Source organism: Solea solea, chromosome 5, assembly GCF_958295425.1.
Source record: "Solea solea chromosome 5, fSolSol10.1, whole genome shotgun sequence".
NCBI classification, from domain to species: domain Eukaryota; kingdom Metazoa; phylum Chordata; class Actinopteri; order Pleuronectiformes; family Soleidae; genus Solea; species Solea solea.
Window position 1 is genome coordinate 16744930 of NC_081138.1, and position 15365 is coordinate 16760294.

The window sequence follows — 15365 nt, forward strand, 5'->3', positions numbered from 1 at the left end:
AATTAGAGTCTTGAAAACGACATCGTAACAGCTTTACGGGTCAAACAGATCTCATACATTCACCACATGATTTATAATGCTTTTATACGTGCCAGGATTCTATCGTTTGGGGAGTTAAACATTCCTGCATCAAGGAACATTCGTCCCTCACCAGTAAAAAAAACAAGTGCATATCTTGTTTTGCCATTCCTTGCACTTAGAGCACCAGGTCATTACAACAGGGCAATCAAGTCCTGGTCTTAACAAGGAGTGGGGTTTGTTTTGTTCTGCACCTCATTCTAAACACTCTGGTTTAAATCTCTCTGGGCCTAATGAAAGGCAGAGTGCCATTAAGATTCTCTCTGGGCTTTACTTGTATGTGCAAAGATTTAAGTACCTCCGCAATGTTAAGTCTTGTTGCTTATATGCACGCTGTGAGGAGAAACAGCAGAGTGCAAAAAAAAAAGATGTCCAGTTCCAGAGGCATCGGCACTTTCTCTGCAGCCAACATTGGGCACATTGGGGAAGTGTGGCGTGTGAACACCGACAAAAGGTGCAGAGCAATTAAGTCAGCTTTTACGCATCGACACACCTTGCGCTTTGACCAGAACCGAGCCCACACTCCAAAGCAAACAATGTGGGAATGTGGTGCTATTGTCCTCAAAACGCTTACGATAATAACAGGGTTTGCTGACATTCGCCTTCATCTATATATCAAAGTTTTAGCACTCGGTAGGCCACACCTCTCCAATCCCCAAGTGAGTGGTACATGAAGGACACAATGGGGGTGCATACTAATTGAGTTTGAATGGTGGGTAGTAATTAGGGGGCACAAAAGAGGAGGCATGACAGTTTAAGGACAGGCATGATTGCTGTTTTAAGCTGTGAGTGCGTGAAAAAAAAAAAGGCTGTGATTTATGTCAAGTCCTGCTGTAAGATTAAGACGAAATATCAGATTTGGACTAAACTTACTTCTACTTTGTGAGACACTTCCAAATTTCTGGATTTTTCCATTTTGCCCCAAATTGAAAGGAGAAACTGTGGCTGGCGATATTTGCCGATGTCTGTCTGTAATCCGTAAAAGCTCCCCCACCTTATTTGGACAATCACGCTGACAAGTGAGAGAAAAAATAATGTCTTTTCCACAACCTCACACTGACCCATCAAATATTATACAGGAAACGTTGTTGCCCTTCATCCAAAAGCCATCTGGAAAAAAAACCATACACATATGCAAAACACCCTTCATTCTAAGAAAGAAAACAAAGCTGGGCAGAGGATTACCGGTGCAGATAGCGCTGGTAGACCACTGCCGTTTCATGTGGCTCCCAACACTTTGTCCTCACCAGGACCTTTACTGTTCCTATAATCAGAACATGGGAAATGAGGAACAATCACTTTCCTGAGAGAATAATAGAGGGGAGAGAATCAACAAGGTGTCATCTGGTGCGATAAGGAAACGGAACAATGAGGTTCGGAGGAACTCCCTGAAGAGCTGTGGGAGACAACTTGTCAGTCTTGATCGTGCAGCAGTCAAAGGTGGTGTGTGATGTTTGGGTGTGTTTATGAGCGCATGACGCACAACACAGCGTGTAAAAAATCCACATTGGTGTCTGCAGAGGTAACACCTCAAGCATAAATTCATGGAGATGACTTAAACAGATTCATATCTGTGGGAGGAGACAAAGCTATAGGTCTATGTCCTTCCGTCGTGTCTCAATGGTGTGGTCATGATTTAAAAGGAAAACGTCTACGAAATGATGTGCAAGCTATCTTAAATATTCCAATTAGGTAAGTGATACAGCTATGAACATCTAGCACTCACTACTCTAACACAATGTCACACGCTGCGCTGCCCGTGCGAAGCTCTCCATACATGTTCCTCCTGCAGGACAAAGGAAGGGGGTCACAGGAGTGTATAGAAACTCCCGGGTATCCTGTTGTTATACAGGAAGGTCTAATTAAGAGGCCCATAACATTTTTACAGTACAGTGAAAAAAAAAAGGCCAATCACCACTTACTTACTTTTGTAAATATGAATTTAACTAATGTATCGACAAGGAAGTGCTGGGATTTGAGGAGTGGAACTCCTCCTTATTTTGCCTGGAAAAAAGCTGGGAAACCTGGTTCAGTTTAGGCACATGGAAGTGTCTTATCAGTTTAACAGCGAGTTCTGTCGGGTCTGAACTTTGCTTCCAGCCTGGCACAGCGAGACCCTCATCCAAACAAGGCCTGTGTCCAGCTTGGGTCCACAGACCCAAGGCTGCTCACTCATTCAGGTCCTATGGAGAACAAATCAAATTAACATCACATATCTCTGACAATATGCTGGGACAAGATCAGTCCCCAGGCAAGGCTGAAATGGATACAGCAATATAAAACAGCCATGCAGGAGGGAAGAGGCAGGATGGGAGGGTGTGGGACCAAAGAAGAGAGTGGGAGCTGTGTGCGGGTTAGGGGAGGTATCACGCTGTAAGTAAGCGTGGCAACAGTGCAAATTAATTGATTCCATGCCATCTCATCAATTTTGATTAAAATGAAATGAGGCTCCGTGCGCTTGAAAAGGTTAAAACAAGTGGAAGGTGGAAACCAAACAGCTGGTAATCACAGCTTTGTCCAAAAGTGAGCTTTTAATTAAGTGATCCGCTCTCCATCCGTCATTCCTACCACCTCTCCGGCGCATTTTCACGTGTGCGCACAATCATGTCAACTGTATTTAGGACAGCATATATTAGGTTTGCATTAGCATTATAGCCTCCTTACAGATGAACTACTTTTCTGACAGCAGTGGATAATGGATTCATGATAATTCCATGTTGGAAGATAGAAACACTGGGAAATAATAATACCACAATTTTTTTAATGAAATTGAATTCCATTTAATAATATGAAAAATGACATTCACATCGATGAGTATGTTTGCAATGAAGGTTAAAGACTCACTATTAAATCACAAGAATGATAACAGGTATCATCATTTCTGTACAATAAACAATCAGTTAAAAGTGTTTATATACATTATTACATCAGGAAAACAGTTAAACTCAGTGGAGGCCATTATGTTATGTCACAGTTAGCTGCCTCAGTTTCTGGTACATCTGGTAATGGGCATGTCACACCTCGCTGAGACACTAAAACGGAACAGAACCATCATTCATAGTTCAATCCTTCTGTGTTGCTATGAATTACATGCCACATTTGCACACACATCAGTGGTTTCCTACAAGTGTTATCAATACAAGCCACACACTGAGCAAGACACTGTCCAGATTTAACAGCCTCAATTTACGGGCAAGGTCAAGGGAGGTCAAGCAAAAGTATTTGGACCAGGTTTAAAACTCAAAATCACACCTGGACATCACACACACACACACAAAAGGTTTGCACATCTATCCTTTTAAGGACTTCCATTAATTTGGAATTTAACCATTTAATGCCATGACCTTAGTCTGACATAATTCCAATCTTAGACTTAACCTTCCTCAGAAATAAGGAAATGCCAAATATGGACGAGTTTTTGCTTTGCATGAGAGCTATTGGCCTCGACAAGGTGAGTTTTCATCCCGCAAAAGGTAACAAATACAAGCATAACTGTAATAGTTAAGCTTGTATTTGTCAAGAACTGTAATGGGTAACTGCTGGCACCTGGTGGTGGTTTTATGAAACAGCAGTACAGAGGTAACTGATTCATTGCTGCACTGTATGGTATAAGTATCAAGTCGGTGCGGGTCATTACAACATTAATTTGAATTTCAAAAACACAAGTCAGGAAATAGTTAAAATTGCTTTCTTGTTTTATTTTAAAAAAGCAAACTTGGCAGAGTTAACAAAAAAGAGAAAGAATCACATAATTGCAATCCCCACTGCTACATAAATAACAGTAGTGCGAGATAATCTATAAGCATACCCCGCTGGAATACGCTGTTGTGAAACAGCACTGTTGCCTTTTTGCTCACAAATTGCCCTCATTTTCAATGTTTGATTAGCTTTAATAAACTTAAAGCTGTGTGGACGCTCTGCTGCCTCAGCAAAACAATCTTCTGTGGAGATGCAAATAGAAACACATGCAAAGCAAACCTCTGGCTAATTATACAGCCCCCCTTACAAGGTCTGTGTCCCTGAGCGCTGGATAAATGTGAAATACACAGCACGTATGCTCTTGGTAGACGTAGCACAAATACATAACATCTACATGTTGTGTAGATATTAATAAAGTCTACTGTTCACGAAATATACAGCAACACAGAAGCGGAAGGACTCTTTGCTGAAATTTAAATTTGTGTTGGCACTTTTTTTCTCCACTTGTTTACAGAAGACGACAAACACCGAGAACGGGGGGTTAACAAGGCTAATTTCATCTAAGTCCATACGAGGTTAAGGTAAGACAACAGACCTGTGTGTGTCACAAGTCACAAACATGCAGAGGCAGTTTAAGCCATGATGATCTGGTAAAACCTGGTGTTGAAATATTATAAAACACTGTTATTCACATTAAAACTCTTTAAGACTGCAATGGTAAGTCGACTAAAACCACTTTTTTTTTTTTCCAGTGGACGCACAATGCACAACACTCGTGTAAACAAATGGCCAAAACAGTACCATCTAGACATGAGACATTTAACATCTCTATAAGGCACTAAAATTGAAAGTAGATGTTGAGCACATGGAATATGGTTCTGCTGTAGCAAAGGACTTAATCGTGTTAGAAGTGAGTTGCTGTCTTTCAGTGCAATCAAAACAATCACTTAGTCATCTTTCTTGTCAGAGGTGCTTTCCTCCTGTTTTCCCCCTGAAGACGTCTGACCAGTCAGTTCCAGATCGCCTGGGGTTACTTCCTGAATGGCTTGATATCTCTGCAGCTCCAGATAGGTAGTGAAGAGCTTGGCATACTCTGGGTGATTCACAGCAAAGGCTTGAAATTCACCTGAAGAATCACAGAGGAAAAGTTACATGCTATTGGAAACACGACAGAAACAGAATATAATGGAGACTGGCACTGGACCTTTGGTGTCTACTCACTAAATGTGATGAAACCAGAGCTGTCGGCATCTATCTCCTTAAAAAGCTTGGCCATGTTTATGTCGGTAACACCCAGAGCGGAGCGCAGCAGAGCGGTAAACTCCTCGTGGGTGATCTTCTCATCCTCATCTGTGTCAAAAAGCTGCGTGGTCGAGGAGAGATACCAAGAGATATGGTTAGTCAGGGAAAACAAAAACATGGACAGTGTTAAGAAAAAGTAAAATAAAAAAAAAGGGGAATTACTTTTTGCTTTTTCATCACCGAAAAGTCAAAAGAGGAACTTTTTAGTCACATCCATAAATAAATACCAGGGTTTTCAGGAAAATGTGCACTAACAAAACGCCCATGGAGAACATGTTACATAATACTGTCTGTTTACGTACAGCCTCAAATGAGAATCCAGTTCAATTCTATAATAAGGTAGAGTTTTTAAATTAAGCAAACAAAGTTAACATAATAATGTATTCAGTACACAGCCATTTATCAATGGTTCCAGTTACAGCACGATGTGCGAGCACTAAAATACACAATTAAGCAACATCGTTGTGAAGAATATGAATAATTTCTGATACTGTGATGAGAAAATGACTTGATACACTTCCATGTCTCGGTCTCATTGAATATTCACAAATAATGCTGTAGTTTCACTGTAACAGACTGAAATTGTTTGTGTTCTACCTTGAAAGCCATTCGAAGCACATCTTCAGTGTTGGCTGGTCGACACAGGATGGTCACGCCGATCACGTACTCCCTGAAGTCTATAGTGCCGTCTCCATTCTTGACGGGAGGGCGACAGTGACACCAACAAAACCTCTTCAGTTGTCAAGTTTCACATAAATTGATGAATCATTACTGTGAGTTGCGTGAGAGTCCGTCCCAGAGAATGGGTCAGAATGGTCATGGATAAGACAAATAAATACATGACTTAAGATTCACTTCTTTCCAACCTTATCTTAAGGTTTATGCGTTTGAAATAACACAAATAAAAAGGAGGTGACTCATTTATGGAAAAACCTTTATCCCCTTGGAAATGGCTGGTTTATGTATCAATCAAAATAACGTTAGGTTTTCAAAAAACAATTCTCCGTTAGTGGAAAAATGCTAAGACACGGGTGCTTCCACCTCCTTCCCGCTCACACAGACATACCAGGGACTGAAGCCAAACTGCTTTGATCACAGTTTCCTTCTCCAGGCTGTATAAATTCTGAACACACAGCATGATGCCCTCCCTGTTTCACATGATAAGCAGGAATGTGACTTATACAAAGACATTATGTTGTCAATCTTTTTTTTTTTTTTTTAAATGTATCGTGTGCTCCTAATGCTCACACCCAGGCTGTGGTTTAACAAAAACAAACTTTGATATGTAATTGGTCATTTACAGTATATTGGTATTCAACAAAGTCATGAGGAAAAGAATATTGTATATACAGAACATGTGTCTCACCCTGTCAAACAGTGCAAACAGCTCGTCGAGGGCTGGGCTGACGGGCAGCTTCAGGAATTTGGCAAACTCCTCAATAGTGATCCGTCCGCCTTTACAGGAGCTGGCCATGGCAGCAAAGCCGTCCAGCTCTTTTCTCAAATTGTCCCACTTCAGACTGGGTGAGCAGCACAAGGAGGGTGTTTGTCACAGTGAACAACATTTACTTGTCAGTTTGAAGCTTCCCTGACTGTCTTAGGTGACATGATCTTACTGGAGTTTGCGGCTAATTTTGGTGAACTCAACCAGGCCGGCCTCCATGGGCAGTGTCAACTCTCCCGCAGAGATCATCAGGCGGCAGTCTTCATATGTGTGGTCTGTTACTGGAACCCTCAAAGCACTGGAGACACACGGATACACATTCTCTGCTCACGTACTTGTAAAGAGTTGAACAAAGCGGGAGAGGAAGTAGCACAATGGTAAAGTAATACAAAAGCCAAAACCAGACAGATTTATTTCCTTTAACCTAAATATTTAACAGCATACTCTCAACACTATTCATACTCTTATCAACGCACACATACACTCTGTGAGTTTAACATTATATGTATCATTTGTATAACCCGACACTATACATGTTTGCTTTCCGGTTACACTTTGTTCTACTCCATGCTCAGTCAAGGGATTGTGTACTCACTGTGCCATTGTTTCTCGGACTCTGCTGGCAAACAGAGGTGGGCTTTTCTTCTCCTCCTCTGTGGGTATATGTGGAGGCAGGAACTAGAAAGGGATTTAAAAAAAAAAAAAAAAACAACAAGGTCACAGTGAAGAGTGAGCAAAAAGCAAACTCCTAAACATTTGCAAGGAAATAACTTCCTATAAATTATTTTCAAACTATGGACAGTGACACAGATACTACCAGTAAACCCATAGTAATTTAAAAAAACAACAAGCTGGTGTGTAAAACAACTGTAAGGCACATCAAACTACACATAATACATAGACTTTTTTATTATGACTGTTAATGTTTAAGAGAAAACAGGTACTGCCGTTTATTATATAAGGAAATGAGAATGCCTGTTACCTCTATCTCCACTGTGGTGTACAGCTGGCACAGTGTTAGAAGCAGCAGAGTCGACCTGCATGTAATACAAGCAAGTCAGTGACACGTATTGTTTCACTGTAGAGCAGGGCTACACTGTTACTGTGTTTTAATAGGGTTTTAGGGTAGACACCTCCTTCTCCAAACGTACAATGTACAAGTGAAACACGAGAAAGCTGAAGATGTGCACTTGTAGAAGCGCTTACTTACGCGCTGAAACCCTGCCAAGTCCAAGTGACTGTGTCCTTGAGGGAAAAACGGAGAACAAAACATAAAGCGTCACAAAATATTAACAGAAGGAAGATAATATAGCTACGCTTAAGCTGATAGGTGTGCGATACAATTCAGCTCCTAGTGTTATCATCGGTCTCACTCTGTGAAGGAAAGTATTCCACTGTCAATTCTGCTTAGATGAAAAGGAATCACCGATTAGCGTGTACTATATGTATTCTAACAGCATGCATAGGTCGTCTGTGTCTGCTTCCAAACAGTATTTATCTCCTATGAAAACTAAGTAGTCGGTTTGTTTCCATGCACATGTTACAGTTATGGTTGTAGCCATTAAATCGTGATTACTGTCCTTGTCCCTGTATAGGAAAAAGCTTAACACAGACATCGTCCATAATATTGAGGTTTCTGTTTTGATCTTTGGAGAAGTGAAAGTGGGCATCACTAGAGATGTCCATGAGAAATTTGTTTTTCTACATTAAGCACGTTAGGATGTCCCTATTATTAGGCGGTTTCCAGTTTTGCATGTGGCTAGTTGTTAGCATGTCAAGTGTAAAACCCTTCCTACTATCCGTCAACTCCAAAATATCCAACTCTCTAAGCTGAGAGGCCATAAAATCAGTCTCATCATCGGTCCAAAATCTGAGGTGAAATGTACTTATCACTCACCAGGTTGTTGGGATACCTCATAATCACAGGCTGCACAGGGACTCCTGGGATAAAGGCACCTAAAGGTGAGGTGGTAACACACACATTTAATATGTTTTCATATGCCTGTCATCCTTCTGCTCCTCTTCACAACACCTTGTTGCAAGAGACTATATTTACATTACATGACATTAAACTTGAATTTTCTATGTTACCTTGTTTGAAAGTGATGAGACACGAGCGATTCGTACATGTTCCCTCTGGAAATATCAAAACCTGAGGGACACAGCATCAGCAGGAAATGTTCAAGTCAGATACTGCATAAGTTCTGTCCAAGAAAACTGCTCAGTAATACCAGCTCTTTGGTTTCCAAGGTGTATATAGAGTTTATATGTACATATTTGTTTTTGCTGCATTGTAACTGACCTGAGGCCAGCGACCTCCTGACTTGGCTCTGCTGTCAATCTCCTGAATCGTGTTCTTCCGCGAGTCAGGGTCTTTTCTGGAAACCAGCACTGGTTGGAGGCAGCGCACGAACCCTAAATGCAGCACAAAACAAACAAGGTACATTATCGCAATTACCAGACTTGGACTTAGATTTTTCGTATCATAACACTTACAGGTCATGGTTAGTGGTCCAGTGTGTAGCATGTAACAGGAGGACTTAATAAACTATTAATAATAAACGTATCTCTCATGCCCCGCCTTCATCCCCGCCTGCGTCTCCTCCTTCCTTTCCTGCATTCATCTCTGCATGCATACCTGCTCCCAATCCAATCATCAAGCACCTCTACTAATATCCTGGTCCTCCAGTCACTCGTCGCCAGATTGTTACAAACGTCACGGCTCTCTTGAAGATATCTACGTACTCTAGTGTTTAGTTTTTTGCTTTTTTAAACTCTGCTCATTAACTAACTTCGCTCCTGTGTTCAGAACTCCGCCTTCGCCTCCGGTTCCTGCATTAGTCCATCTCATCAGCTCACTCATTCATTCAATGCCTGACCATTAGATGTCACTAATTCTTACACACTGGCCCTTCAGTTGCATGGTTTAGCTAGCAGATTTTATACTCTCGTCAAAATGATAACTGATGAAATCTCAATGAAGGACGAATGTCTTCACGCTAGGCAACATAGTACGGAGACATTCGTACCGCGGGATTGATCGCATTACAATCCCACTGCAAATAAGAAAGATGTTACAGTATCTACTCACAGACACAATTAAATCAACCTCCAGCAAAGCAAATTAAAAGATGACTCACTGCCAAAGATGGGTGTCGCCAGGTTCTCCACGCGGGACACAGTGGAGGGCAGGCCTGCAACAATGCACACGATCCCATCGAAAAAGGTGGAGTGTGGGGCCACAGCCAGGATGGGGGCCTCGCTGCTGCTGACCTGCTTGCCCTTGACCACCACTCTGAAGCCCATGCAGAAATAGTAGGCCCTCCCTAAGGCAGCCATTATCCTCCGACTCATGAACCTGGGGATGGACAGCAACGTTAGATGGTCACGTTCATGAGGATACATGGAGATTGTGATTTCTCAAAGTTAAATGCAGTAAATAGAAAGAAATACTTCTGATAAAGACATTTTTCCACAGTCATAATCAACTTGATGAGTCAAAACATGTCGGGTGTACTTCAAATGGCTGATTTCCTCACAGGAAGAGTTGCATCATGTTGTACTTCTCTGCAACACTAAACTTGATTTTACCTCCACCAGTCACTTCCTCATAATCCAGAGAAGTCACGTTATGAGGCACCAAGCTGTGATAAAGTGATGCACTGTGAAAAAAACTTAATCTGGATTTAACAATCCACTGCGTTTTTAAAGCTCTTAAGTATGTGAAGCAGTTTTGAGAGTAGAAAGGGTTTTACACAACAGCAAGGATTAAAATATACACACTGTATGAATTAGATATTGCCTGTTTAAATACGCAGTAAGTTCAGAGCAACCGAGACGTCCACCTATACTAAATATTATTTACTACAGTCACCTTGTGAACTGAGAGTAGCTTCAAACATACAGTAACTCAAAAAGGACGACTTGCATAATTGCATTTCAAGATTTAAAAAAACAAAACAAATAAAAAATAGGACAATTTTAATTTTCTGTCAAATAACTCTAATAACTAATAAAATACATGTCTATATTACGGTGTAGTTTCATCTAAACTACTATTTTGACTTATTGAACCCGCCCACAAAGCTGGACTCTACACCATGCTTGAGCCCAACCCTAAGAAACATGTGATGTGGGAGTGTCCCTTAGTTCATGACCTTTGGGGCTGCTTATCTAAATGTATTACTGAATTGTTGGGTCAAAACCACAACCCACAGTCCATCTTTACTGTTGCTTGATGACAATTCTCAGCTAGGACTAAGTGGGAAGCCCCAAAGCAGCCACAAGCTTTTAACTCCAAGGCCACATGATCTCAGCTCTAGTGTTATAACAGAAATGTTGCCATTTGAATTTGTATTTGTGCTTTTGTTTTCGTTATTCACAAAACGACAACATAAGAACACCATGCTTGTCCTTGATGACATCAGCACGTGTGGTCTCACAGCATAAGAAATGCTTGTAAATTATAAACACTACACCCTGTTTCAGAGGTGAAATACTGCAGTCCCACACAACCATATACAATTAATATGACAATGCATAAATAGTACTTTAAAAGAATGCTCATTGTCTATTAAGCTTCTACTGCCTAAATTATTACTTAACATGGCTAATAATAATAATTCATTGTTGGTATATAAAAGGGGTAAATCACTTTTCACTCCTCTCTTTCTGATGAGGGAAAAATCTAGAGAGGCATTATTGAGCAGGAGTTCATGCAGCTGCACATTCTGCACAAGTTACAACAGGACCTGTTATTTGGAGAAAAGGCTGCCTTTGCTGTGTTTCACTGTTTCGGATTATGAGAGCACTGATTCTGCTTCGAAACAGTGGAACTCACTGGTTTTTTTTTTTCTTAATCTTTAGCTGATTTCTTTGTGCAAAAACGGTGAACGTGACAGCCAACATTGTTTCTATGTTTCTGATGCTCGAGAGTGGGGGAAGTGTGCGTGTATCACGAAAACAACACAACATGAAATGAACACAAAACTTGCAACACATTGACAAGAGTGAGGGGTCCATACTTTGTGGGACGTTTAAAGTCCTTCACCAAGGAGATTATGTCTTTGGGGGAGTGGCTCCCTGCTCCAACACACCTGATTCAAATAACTGGGTCGTTAGCCTGCTGATTAGCTGACCATTTAGAATCAGGTGTGTTGGAGCAGGGAAGCATTTAAAACATGCAGGGGCAGTGAGTCCCCACGACCAGGACTGAAAACCTGTAGATTAGATTATATTGGGGCTCAAATTAGTCAAATTGCGTTGTGTAAGAAATGTATTATATTAAGTCACAAACTGACCATGATATGTTATCAGAGAATAAGGAAGTGCTTTTAAATGTCACTTCCTTTCCCATTCTTAGAAGATTACAGTGGTGTAACCAGAGTATGTCAGTGCTAAATTTCACAGAAACCATTCTGCAATGTTCTGTTGTACACATGTTCTCTACTTGATTAAAAAGGGTGTCTGATAGCCACAGTGTTTTGATGTCACTCTAGGACCAGGTGTCCCCGAGGCCTGGTCCACTCCGCGTGAGACTGTATTCGCTTCCTAGTTACCGTCTCCAGCCTGTCATTGGCTCCACGGTGCCTTTCAGAGGATGCCTGAAGGTTGTTATGACAGCCACCGGCCATGTCACCATGAGAACCAGCGACAGCAGGATGCTGCGAATGGGCACCAGGAAGATTCCCAGTAGGACACACTGAATGGAGAGGATCACATACATTCACTATACATTAGAGCAGACATGTACCATAAAAGGGAAGTGTGCTGTCAGAGTCAATTCCACCTCAGGCTTCTGACAAAACACTGAGCAGTATATACACAATGCAGCATTGTGGAAAACCCACAACAAAACAGTTACATAACAAGGCATTCAAAGCCGATTGCCATGGGGCAGGGGCTGGTTTGGAGAAGATTACAGGCCCTGGTCTGGTCGGTGAATCTAATACTGCATGTCAGATACGTAGTGGTGGTGCACAGATTGTTTACAGCTCAGTAGCAGCATACTCACTTTGATGATGGCAGCTCTGGGAAGCTTCGTGTCCTGCACAAACGGGTTGATGACCGCAGGCAGGAGCAGAGATTGCTGCCTCGGCAGAGCGAACACTCGCTGTGGAGGAGGCATCGCAGTCCACGCAGCGGCGACACGGACAGACGCTGCAGTCTCAACGGTCTGATGTTATCATCTCACTTCCTCAACAGAGGCCGAGCAGCCGCCGCTGCTCACTCACTTCTCCACACACACACACACATGTGCCAAACAGAGGCGAAAAGCGAACGCCATGAACGAACAACACACAGCAACAGGAGCGGAGCAGTTTACGGGACAAGGGAAGCTCCGCCCCCAACGTGGTTGTAGCCCAGGTCAACAGGGCCGGGCATAGATTTTTAGTGGCCTAGTCAAAATAATCAGTCTATGGAAGAGTATTAGGGCCACATGTCATTTTTTTTTGGAAAAAAATAATAATAAATAAAACAGCATGAATGAGAATCTAGTCAGAATTCTAAGGAGCTCTCCAGGTAATTCAAGAGAATCATATTAATATTATTAATTTCATTGTACCTATTTTGTGGCCACACATTTGTATTTTATGGCCACAAATCAAAGGCCCCCCCATGTCATGTCAAAATTCTGAGATTAAAGTCAGAATTCTGACTTTAATCTCATCATTTAATCTCTAATACTTTAAACTACAATGTCTTATGGCTGCAACCATAGTTACAGATACTTAATTATTTATTATATGTTGTTATACTTGTAAATTATCTAAAGGGTGGGGAATTTGTTTTCTTCTTCTTTAAAAAAGAAGATATAATAAAAGAAGATATAATAAAAAAAAATTTAAAAAAAAGAAGAAAAAAAAAAGAAACTTCCCTGGACTGGTTCTATATTTATAACCCATAGCTTTTATGAATCACCAGTGTGTTTATGTTTTAAGTTAAATAATCTATCAGCATTGGGAGTGGGTGTCCCACATTGTCCCACATGCTTCAAAATTCTACATGTTGTGCATTCAGAGCTGGACTTGTTAGTTACTGTTGTCTCTAGATGCCAACACAGCCTGGCCATTCTCTGATCTTTCACCCTGAGAATTGGTTCTCCTTTTCTGACCATTGCCTGTAAATCCAACAGATGTGTGTGAAAATCCTAACACATCAGCAGTTTCCGAACTACTTAGACCAGCCAATTCACTTTCTTATCATTTTGATGTGCTGTTTTACATCCAACATCTTGTTTTGACCTAAATGTATTAAACTATTAAATTGGCTGATTGTTTTAAAAAACAGTTCATCTGGCACCTATACTGCCTATAGCTTTGGCCTTTAGGCAGGTTTGGTGTGTTTACTGTCGTTTAACTTGTCAGCACATTTCTATACATGTGTACAATCCTCCTTGTATCCTCCTTGTGAACTTTTGAGATGTCAAAATGCAAAATGGTGACCTGTCAGCGACGCTATAAAGTGCACAATTGACAGAAACCGTATAATCCATGCAGAATAAATGACCTGCACATGTCCTTATTCTGGATATCATTCACTGTTTTTAAATAAACATGAACATTTTCAAATACAAGTTCTCAAGTTCTCATCAAAGCCCACAAGATGGAGCAGTTTCATACAAAAACTCACATGATCATGCTCCACAAAGGAAGCCATGACTCATGAGAGGCCCCTCTGTACACAGAGATACTGCTAAACAGGAATGGAAAAGTGCTTAAGTATATTTTGTATTTTCATTCAAATGCTACATAATATTCATACTTTGCAACATTTTAGAATGACATACAAGAGTTTATATCCGGAGACATTTAATACTACGTTCTTAAAAGGTAGTGAGAAATGTGATTTTGCAAATGCATTTTTTAAAGAAATGTAACGATCACCTCATTTTTGAACATTGGAAGTGATGATCATGAGCCTGAAAGTGTACATCATCTTATATGTGTTTTGCAGATTGTATTCACATATCTGAATTTATGGAGTAAACACATCTCATAAATTCAAATTTGTAATGTGTAACAGTTGCAGTCTGTGTGGAAGGGTTTCATGCACACAGATATAACTAGTAAATGTTTTAAATGTTTTTGTGGCTGCATATGATTTGTATTGGGTAAAAAACAAAAAAAACAAAAGCAAAAAAAAAAACCTTCACCAGGGATTAGAGAAGTCCTCATTCCAAACTACTTGCTTAGTGTTGCCATGGTAGTGTTAAATGATCCCAGACAGAAAAATAAGCAAAGATATGTATTTAGCTTGTTGGCTTAACCTCAGACTACCAAAGACAAAAGAGGGTAAGAGAAACATTTTTCAGTTTATGATTCAGGCAGGGTCAGAGATTTAACATCTCCGAATGATCTATTTAATAAAATCACAAAGATTTAGACTATTCAATGTGATCTCCTATGATTTACTAAGCGTCTGTTGAAACTATTGTTAATCCCCCTAAAAAGGCTTGACTCCAACTTGTGGTGTTTTGATTTACTGTAGTACTGTCATGAGATAAAAAATGAAAATGATGCCACGAAAATAAACTTTTCGTCCACACCCACATTGTCCCAACGCCCACCCTTCATACTTTAGATATGGACAACAACAACTCTTGAACTGGGAAGGAGAATGAGTCCAGTGGGTCGACCAGCATGGTTCACACCAGCAGCAGCAACAGTAGCAGCAGATGTCAGAGTAGTTGAAGCAAGTTTTCAGTAACTTAATAGTATTAACCAGTGTTAATTGTCTAATACTGGTACTCGTACAGGTGAATATGTTTATATGCACCAGTGCTATTACAATTTTGAAATGCTGACTGCAGTCAGAAGCCGTTCGGAGGGCTAATACTGCA

At 40.7% G+C, this 15365-nt stretch overlaps 1 protein-coding gene across 1 annotated transcript; it reads right to left on the reverse strand.

The window, feature by feature from the left end:
- Positions 1-3755: 3755 nt before the first annotated feature.
- On the reverse strand, positions 3756-12857 carry lpcat2 (lysophosphatidylcholine acyltransferase 2). Its single transcript, XM_058629059.1, has 14 exons — positions 12537-12857; positions 12082-12224; positions 9664-9881; positions 8826-8938; positions 8615-8675; positions 8421-8479; positions 7734-7768; positions 7506-7560; positions 7119-7201; positions 6696-6821; positions 6446-6599; positions 5677-5775; positions 4999-5140; positions 3756-4903 (listed from the first exon to the last, which is right to left on the reverse strand). Exons 1-14 carry the CDS (start codon positions 12648-12650, stop codon positions 4725-4727), a joined length of 1581 nt encoding a protein of 526 aa, XP_058485042.1. The 5' UTR covers positions 12651-12857; the 3' UTR covers positions 3756-4724.
- Between the last annotated feature and the right edge of the window lie 2508 nt (positions 12858-15365).

What these genes read in the sequence shown, in the direction of transcription:
- lpcat2 (XM_058629059.1), bottom strand. Translation starts at nt 12,650, where the DNA reads ATGCCTCCTCCACAGCGAGTGTTCGCTCTGCCGAGGCAGCAATCTCTG. An exon ending in TGAGGTATCCCAACAACCTG is followed by an intron (nt 7,769 to 8,420) that starts GTGAGTGATAAG and finishes TTTTCCCTCAAG; the next exon opens with GACACAGTCACTTGGACTTG. An exon ending in GTCCGAGAAACAATGGCACA is followed by an intron (nt 6,822 to 7,118) that starts GTGAGTACACAA and finishes GTGTGTCTCCAG; the next exon opens with TGCTTTGAGGGTTCCAGTAA.